General features: G+C 38.1%; 1 protein-coding gene and 1 long non-coding RNA gene across 2 annotated transcripts in view; one reads left to right on the top strand and one right to left on the bottom strand.

Annotated features, from left to right (window-relative positions):
• Positions 1 to 9,199, bottom strand: part of LOC148319607 (uncharacterized) — a 9,236-nt gene extending 37 nt beyond the window's left edge. Inside the window, exons 1-4 of the long non-coding RNA XR_015839811.1 lie at positions 8,869 to 9,199; positions 6,233 to 6,343; positions 5,836 to 6,081; positions 1 to 817 (exon numbers count right to left, since the gene is read on the bottom strand). The exon at positions 1 to 817 is cut by the window's left edge and continues 37 nt beyond it. This is a non-coding gene — a long non-coding RNA (uncharacterized LOC148319607). The remainder of the gene's footprint in view (positions 818 to 5,835; positions 6,082 to 6,232; positions 6,344 to 8,868) is intronic.
• On the top strand, positions 258 to 7,344 carry naif1 (nuclear apoptosis inducing factor 1). Its single transcript, XM_088282023.1, has 3 exons — positions 258 to 892; positions 3,154 to 3,204; positions 5,822 to 7,344. The coding sequence occupies exons 1-3, from the start codon at positions 448 to 450 to the stop codon at positions 6,382 to 6,384; spliced, it is 1,059 nt and encodes a 352-aa protein (XP_088138149.1). The 5' UTR covers positions 258 to 447; the 3' UTR covers positions 6,385 to 7,344.
• Positions 9,200 to 9,217: the final 18 nt, after the last annotated feature.

Here is a 9,217-nt window from a genome sequence, read left to right as displayed (position 1 = left end):
TGTTTAATAGCATTCGTCTGTTTTTTGTTTGTTTTATTTACAACGTGTAAGTGTTACTGACGTAATTGTGTACAGTTTATCTAATTTGAATCCTTGGTGTAAAAGTATTTTGTTTTTTATTTACCGCACAAAAACGAGGCTATAGATACAGCTATGATTGATGTTTGTTTTGGGTTTTTTTTCTTTGGCTTTGAATCACATAGTTTGTTTGCCTCGTTAAATAACTGGCGTTTTACCTAGCCAATAACAAAGAGCCATATCGAACGACCCCAAGACATCCAACCAATTGAGTCGTGAGGGGGCGGGACTCACAGGCTAGCTAACGTACGCTCGTTAGTAGGAAGAAGACGCCGATTCTGGAAGCCATTACGTTGCGCATATCAATTGAGTACTATTTTTGCGTATAGTACGCACAACTACTTCTCCATATTAGGACTTGATGCAATTATGGTGTCGGTCGCGAAAAAGAGAAAAATGAATTTCTCGGAGAGAGAGGTTGAAATTATTGTGGAAGAAATAGAGAAACAAAAGCATACACTGGTTAACCACTTCAATGCTGGAGTCACCCACATGGCAAAGAACAACGCATGGTTGGAGATCCTCAAAAAGGTGAACGCTGTTACGACCTGTCCTAGAGAGTTGCCTGAGGTCAAGAAAAAGTGGTCCGATATGAAGACGGAGGTCCGAAGGAAAGTGGCCCAGGCACGGGCTGCAATAGAGGGGACGTCCACCGACTGCACTCCCGTTCCCGTCCTTCTCACTGCCATGCAGCAGAGGATCTGTAACCTCTTGGGCGAAGCCACCATCATCAGTTTACCTGCAGGAGACTCGGATACTGAGATCACTTTGCCTGTCACAGCGAACACCACCACCACCGTCACACTCACGGAGAGTAAGTTGGCACATGTTTGCAGACACAAGGGGCCGTTGCAGCCTTAGTTTCCGTACACTATGATGAGCGGATTCTTAATACACGACCCCCGCCCCAAAAAAAATTATATATTAAAAAAATATATACGTGTATTTTTTTCCCACTATTGTACTTGGTCCTGATTGATGATTTAATGCATTTGTCAGTTTCTTGTAGTGATTGTTATTGTGGAAGAAATAGAGAAACAAAAGCATACACTGGTTAACCACTCAAGCATTAATTATATCATGCGTTTTGTTCATGTATTACTTGGGCATGCATTTAAAATGTTTATCACGTCTTTGGAAACTTTTTGTACTCTTGAGCAGTTTACCTTTACACTAATTACAAATCATGTAAGCATAAAGATCCAGCTCTTAGTATTTAATCACGTCGATCATAATCTGACTTATTTGGGGGGAAAAGGTAAAGTTAGAACAGACGTGAATATAACAGTTGTTACGCAGATAGTGGAATTCAAATGTTGACTTGGGACGTTTTGTAAATGTTCTGAAAAACATTTTTAGTCCCCTCTGAGCAAAGTATTGGGTATTGTATTGATTTGATAAATCACTGAGGCGAAATTGTAACATAATAGTACATAATGCGAAAATCGATCAATTTTACATTAATTACAGTTTATGTGTTTTATTAAGTCCATATATGTTAAATGAATGAAAGGTGCCAACTATTGACTTGTCATAGCGGCAATAACCACTTTCATCCGGCAGAGGGCAGTCAAGATCCATTTTCCATCAAGCCATAATATTTTTGTTTGCGTATCCTATTGAGGAAGATGTATTACAGTATATCGTAGTTGGTGGACTGAAATTTCAAGATACATCACCGTGATACAACCTATTGTCTGGGTCAGGCCGTAAGACTATTCAATATACTTTGAGTAGTAGTAGTTTGTCGATGGAGGGCGCTAGGGTGCCGCCTCACCATTCAAAGTGGTCACCACCTTGCCTAAAACAATACAAACAGCAAAATAAAAAAAAGTATCAATAAATAATTTTTGGGGAAATATATGTAAATCTACTTGGGAATATTCTTTTTTATCCAGTTCACTTCATCCTCAGAGCGTTGAATATGTAGCAACCGTACTATTGAAAAAAAGCTTCAAAACTTCATGCAACAAGGTTTCGTTCGGCTAGAACTTGTGTTGCAAAAAAATTCAACTATTTAAATTCTATGTTAGAGGCATGCTCCAACCACGAATGGTATAGTTCTTTTGAAATGCAAAACAACCATCATCACACACCATCAAACGACAGGCCTCTCTGTCCATTTAAAAGAGCGATTGGGTGAAAACTCCCTCATTATTCCATATGCTTCAAATTACAAAAGACCCTCTTTGTTGAAAGCAAAATCATTGATTCTCTTTGGAATAGACGAAATGATGACTCAATGGCATCGCCAGAAATTTTTCAGTTGGGTGGCCAGGGTGACAACACTGTAGGTGGCCGTGCATGCGTCCGTCCATCATATATCACAACATCCTGTCAGGGTTTCATGAGATAAAATTTACACATATCCAGAAAAATGCCCATCACACTCAAGCAGGGACAAATCTAAGTAAAATGCAATATTTTAACTGAGCTTTATTTTCTAGATAATGCCATTTTTTTTCCAGTGGCTTTGCTTCTGCTTACTATTGCACAGACTACTTCGAGCTCATGCACTGATTAACTAGCTAACAGCCAATCAGAGTGATCAGTTGTCGCACTCGGTACATATGTAATTTTGCATACTACGATCAATGGCTCATTCATTCAAATCATATTTAAAAAGCACAATGACACAAAATAATTTTCTAACAGTTGCTTTTTATTTAGGTTTGTTCCAGCTTGTATTATAAGTGTGTTGGGCAAGATTGGTTGATGTGATTTCATGAATCATTGAATGTCAAGAGGTCTAAGAAAACTGCATCCATTTGAACATTGCAGATAAATCACAGAAATTATAATTTTCCCCTTGTTATGGTGGGTGGCCACACATTGACAAGTGATGTCCTTGGCCACCCCTGGCCATCCCGTAGGTCTGTCCTGGACGACCTCCCTGTGCAGTATAGATGTAAAACTGTTCTTCGAAAATTAAACCATGTTTTTGTAGCATAAACAGTTTTAAGGGAGACTATTTTACTGTTACTTTATTCATTGCTTTACATTTTCATTTTATTTTTCAAGGAGTCATCGCTCCATTGTGATCATTTGTTTACTCTTCGTCTTTCTATATTTTAGCTCTTCCGGCAGTTTCTGTAACTGTTTGTGATGAAGCGAAAACACTGAATGGTAAGTTTTTTTTGTGTCTGTAATCTGTATCCCTCGATATATTTCTGAAATTGTATATCTTTCTTAGTCAATGTGGAAGAACTTAATGCGCAATATAACACTTGTTTTATTTAAATTTCAATTGGTTTAGTGAAATCATGTAACTGACATATATATACATATATATGTGATTTTATAACTATATAACTATATATATATGTATGTGTGTGTATATATATATATATATATATATATATATATATATATATATATATGTATGTGTGTGTATATATATATATATATATATATATATGTGTGTGTATATATATATATATATATATATTTATATATATATATGTATGTGTGTGTAGATATATATATATATATATATATATTTATATATATATATATATGTGTGTGTATATATCTATATATATATACACACACATATATATAATGTATGTGTGTATATATATATATGTATGTGTGTATATATATATGTATGTGTGTATATATATATATATATATATATATATATATATATAAATATGTATGTGTATATATATATATATGTATGTGTGTATATATATATATATGTATGTATATATATATATATATGTATGTATATATATATATATATATATATATATATATATTAGTATTATCAAGCTATTAATTTTTTTAAATTAATTAATCACAAACATTTCCATGATTAAACGCGATTAATCACATTTTTCAACTACTTTTTTGCGACACTTGTTACAGATATATACTTAAATAATATCTTGGAATTGATGCAAAATCACTAAATATCAAGTATATTTAATTCAAAGACTGTTCTAATAGCTTTCTTTGATTCTTGAATACGATCTAAATTTTACAGGCATTTTTCATCGAGACATTTCTCAAAACCGCCCACAAGCGCCACACTCCAGCAGTGTTGGTTTTCAAGACCCAGTGGTAACTTGAACACAGTGTTTTGTTCTGAGACTTGTACAGCTAATATGGCGCAATATTTGCAAAGTAATTCAAACTGAGTTAATTGAGTTAAAATATTTAACTGAGTTAAATTTTTTTGGAATAATCACCTGAGTTAACGCTTTAATTTTGACAGCCCTAATATACATATATATATATATATATATATATATATATATATATATATATATATATATAGAATTAGAAATCCCTTTATTGTCATTGTACTCAAGAGTGCAACGATATATATATATATATATATATATACGGGTAGAGAGAGAGAGAGTGAAATTAAAAAAAACAAACAAATTATTATTAAAACTTATTATTTTTTTATTCCCCAGCCATTATTTTTGTATTTATTCAATTACTTCTTTTTGTATTTATTTAATTACTTCGACTTTTACCTGCTGGTACGCCGTCCGGTGTTCCCTGTGAAATGAAAGGTGGCATTCTTCATTTATTTATTTATTCATTGATTCATTCATAACTGACAACCTCGCGCTCCGCTCATGCCCAGGCGGAAGGTGTTCCTTTTCGGCTTAACTACCACGCACGCCGGCCGGTCTCTTCCGGAGCTCTCGCACGGTCCCGAACGAAGCGAAATGTCGCCGCGCTCGTGCCCGGGCGGAAGTTGTTCCTCTTCGGCTTAACTGCCACGCACGCTGGCCGGAGCTCTGGTACGGTCCGAACCGCGCGAAACGTTGCCAAATCGTGCCCGGGGGAACGTGCTCTTCTTCGTCCACTCTCCTCTTCGCCCACGCTCTTCTTCGGCGCACGCCGGCCATCTAACCGCTCCAGCCCCCCGTCGTGCCGCTCGGCGAAACTACAATGCCCCCGAATATTTTTTAGACCCGCGAAGCACTGAACCCGCGAAAGGTGAACCGCGAAGTAGCGAGGGTTCACTGTATATGTATATGTATATATATGTGTATATATATATATATATATATATATGTATGTATATATATATATATATATATATATATATATATATATATGTATATGTATATGTATGTATATGTATATATATGTATATATATGTATATGTATATGTATATATATGTTTATGTATATGTATATGTATATAAGTATATATGTATATGTATATAAGTATATATATATATGTATGTATGTTTGTGTATATATATATATGTGTGTATATATATATATATATATATATATATATATATTTACAGTGGAACCTCGGTTCTCGAACGACTCTGAGTTCGAACAAATCGGAGTCCGAACAAAAAAATAGAGAAATTCTTGCTTCGCAGTTCGAACAAACATCGGAGTTCGAACGCCGGTATGACGCATGAGTGCGTACGCGAGGGTGGGATGCTGAGCGTCGTACGGGTGTAGATCGCTCTCTTGCTCTCTTTGTGACCAACTGTTGTCGCGTGCGGACGTGCTGCGTTTTGCTCTCGCGTTTTATATAGGTGTACGAAGTGTTTTAGCCCCTAATCATGCCTCCAAAGAAAGTCAGTGCAAGCAGCAAAGGAATGGTTTCGGTGTTCGAACAATTCGCTTTTCGAACAGGGTTCTGGAACGGATTATGGTCGAGAACCGAGGTTCCACTATATATGTATATATATATGAGCAAAGTGATTAGAAAATCATCTTTATTTATTGATTCATTTTTTGCTTAATTTACCAGCTGAAACAGCTTACCATGCATTAGAGGACAGCGGCGTAGTGGAGTACTGCACCACAACCGTAACCGAATCCACTCCTGCAGTCGTGGCAACTGTTGAGGCTCCGGTTGAGGTGTTGGCGTCATCCTCAGCTTCCTCGCCCCCCCCGCCTCAGGGTCATGCTAAACCCCAGGAACTGAAGAGCCGCATTGCCCTCAACTCGGCTCGACTTCTACAGGAGCAGAGAGTCACCAATGTCCACATCCGACAGATTGCACAGCACCTGGAGGGTCAGAATCAGTTGCTGCAGATGATGCGTCACTCCCAAGAGGCCCAGGCGTTTGCACAGGAGCGACAAGCCCAGGCCTTGGAAGGCACTCAGGCTGCACTGCTGGCACTGGTGCAGATGCTCAGGCCGGCGCTTAAAGACTTACGCAAATTCTTGCAGAGTGGGACTGAGGTCACAAACTTGCACAACGCAGCAGCAGGAGTGACACCTGATGGGGCATTAATAGAAGAACAAAGTAGGCCAGCGACACCGCCACCTGCTCCCCAACACACAGTGGAGACACAAAAGACCCCTTAATTTGCTTGGCACCACCGCTTGCCTCCTCATTCTCTTATGCCATAAGGGATTCCATAAGACTCCATAAGACTTATGGAATCCCTGCACAGAGACTGCAAAAAGCCTTGAATTTCATAAATGGCCTTCGGAAGCGCACGTGTATGATTTTACCATTGCATTCACATCAGTTGACCGTGACTTTGGATTTGAATTGAAGTTTTTATGCAGAATGTAACAGGTCAGCCTCCGCCAGCCAATTGACAATGGACAAAGAATTAAGGGAAGTTTGACAAACGTTTGCCTATGTTTTTGAATGAATATCACTGCCAATCAAGAATGTATAAATTGCAATTAATAGCTAAGCATATCTTGGCATTTTTATTTTATTTTCAATTAAATTAGATGGAAAAGTGTATGACCTATGCCAGCTGTTTTGGGGTGAGAGGTGGGGTTGGCCCTGAACTGGTTGCCATATAAACAACCATTCATACTCACATTCACCCCTATGGACAATTTACAGACTTCAACAAACCTACCGTGCATGTTTTTGGAATGTGGGAGGAAGCCAGAAAACTCACACAAGCACAGAGAGAAAAGGCAAACACATGCAGGAAGGCTGGAGCTGGATTTGAACCCCATAACCTCGAAAGTGAGGCAAATGTGCTGAACATTTGTCCATCGTGCTGCGCTTCTAGGCTTATGATCATGGATTTTAATTAGTTATCCATTTTCCAATATATGTTTTTTATGGCTGTATAAATGTGTATATGAGGATGTTAACTTGAACCATTTATGCCTAAAAATATTTTTGTAACATTTGAGTCCAATACATTACTTTTCATTAGATCATTTTAGCTCTTCTACTATAGATCGCTGCACTGCAGTGTAAATGGGATTTATATTCTTCAATCGACAATAATTAGTAATTGCAATAGTATTTTAAATACCTGTCACCTATTTCCTATTAAAAGACTTTCAAGAAAGAAACTTCAATTGTGTAATTTTTGGAGTGATGGTTGGTTGGATATTTTCGCAGGTCTGCACCCGTGGATACAATATACCATTATTTGTTACTTTTTGAGGGAGTGGGGGATCTCAACCCCCACTTTTCATTGAAATTACATGTGGAATATTCCTCCTTGTTTTTCCAAGAATATTTTATTGTTTGTTTATTTTATTTATTTTTTGTCCTATTGTTTCATCAGTTATATGCAGATTTTTTCTATCCGCATGTCCCTGTCCCTCGCGAATTGCGGAGACCATATGTTCTCATATAAATACAGTCAGTCAAAGTAATGGATATAGTACTACACATCAGTAAAGGGAAAACTCGCATAAATGTTTGAATACCAAATTCGGACAGATGAATATGATTTACCTTTGGCCTCTACAATTACAAACAGTACCATTAGTTTCCAGGACATCTATGTGTACAGTAAACGAATGCTCGGGTAACGTTGGCCATGTGCAATCACCAGTCTCAGAGGATAATCATTTCGTTGTTTACATTTATAGAAAGGAAAAAATAACATTTCAAATGGCAACTTTCTGGCTTTAAGAAATACTAAAATAAGTCAAGGGGGAAGATGTGGAAGTTACTAACAGTTTCATTTTTAGACCAAGCACAAGGGGGGAAAAAAATGAATCACTCGTTTTGGATGAAAAAAAATATGAAACCACCCTGTAAGTGTCAGTCCTAAAACTAACACCTGCATCACAAATGATCTGCTCCTTTGCTGTTAAACAGGAGTGATTACAAATTCACAAAATGAAGAGCTGTTGCGCCAAGTGGACTGGGTTATTTGAAACAAAGAGAGCAGATTGTCAAAGTTATTAAGGACGGTATAACTCATCATGCAATGTTGCAAAAGATGTTGATTGTTCACAGTCAGCTGTGTCTAAAATCCTAACCGAAAGTACAAAAAATATGAGAGGGTTGTTAAAGGCAAGCAAATTGACCAAGGAAGACATTAAAGCGTTAATGCAGAAAGCATAAAGGGGATGTCAACACCCAAAAATTATTTGCTATAAATTGTTCTATGCATCTTCATTAGTATTGCATTTGCATAATATGAGTTATGCAGTAAAATCCATCCATTTTTATCCATCTCAGGGGGCGGCCATTTTGTCACTTCTGTCGACTGAAAATGACATCACAGTTGTGCAGTACTCAGATAACGACCAATCATGGATCAGCTTTAGAAAATAGGTAGACTCATATTCCACATATGCAATTTTAATCTAAAACACCATTCTTGGGCTAATCAAACGTATAACTTTTTTTTATTGCAAATCTTTTTTGTGGGTTGACTTCCCCTTTAATGAAAAGCATCCATTATCTGAGCTGCTTTTCTTCACGAGGGTTGTGGGCGTACTGGAGCCTATCCCAGCTGACAACGGGCAGTAGGCAGGGTGCAACCTGAACTGGTTGCCAGCCAATCGCAGGGCACACAAAGACAAACAACCACTCGCGCTCACAATCACACTTAGGGACAACCAACCTACCATGCATGACTTTGGAATGTGGGAGGAAACCGGAGAACCTGGGAAAAAAACACACAGGTACGGAGAGAACAAGCAAACTCCACACAGGATGGCCGGAGCCGGAATCAAACTTTGCACCTCTGAACTGTGAGGCGGACGTGCTAACCTGTCGCCGTGCCGTGGGCTCAGGCTGTGCTCCTCAATTATTTTCTAGTACTCGTGAGAATCAGAAGCCATTTTGCGCACCCCCAAATCTGCACGGTGGGCACGACTGGTTAGCACGTTGGTCTCACAATACGAAGGTCGGGGGTTCGATTCCGGCTCCGGCCTTCCTGTGTGCAGTTTGCGTGTTCTCCCCGTGCCTGCGTGG

The sequence above is a fragment of the Idiotropiscis lumnitzeri genome, chromosome 18, assembly GCF_059441095.1.
Source record: "Idiotropiscis lumnitzeri isolate Australia: NSW breed Sydney's pygmy pipehorse chromosome 18, RoL_Ilum_1.0, whole genome shotgun sequence".
Classification (NCBI taxonomy): Eukaryota; Metazoa; Chordata; class Actinopteri; order Syngnathiformes; family Syngnathidae; genus Idiotropiscis; species Idiotropiscis lumnitzeri.
This window is presented reverse-complemented; position numbering and strand designations above follow the sequence as displayed.

Excerpts from the sequence above, each read along its gene's own strand:
- naif1 (XM_088282023.1), top strand. The coding sequence starts at position 448 with ATGGTGTCGGTCGCGAAAAAGAGAAAAATGAATTTCTCGGAGAGAGAG. Across the intron at positions 893-3,153 it reads CACCGTCACACTCACGGAGA|CTCTTCCGGCAGTTTCTGTA; the intron begins GTAAGTTGGCAC and ends TCTATATTTTAG. Across the intron at positions 3,205-5,821 it reads TGAAGCGAAAACACTGAATG|CTGAAACAGCTTACCATGCA; the intron begins GTAAGTTTTTTT and ends TTAATTTACCAG.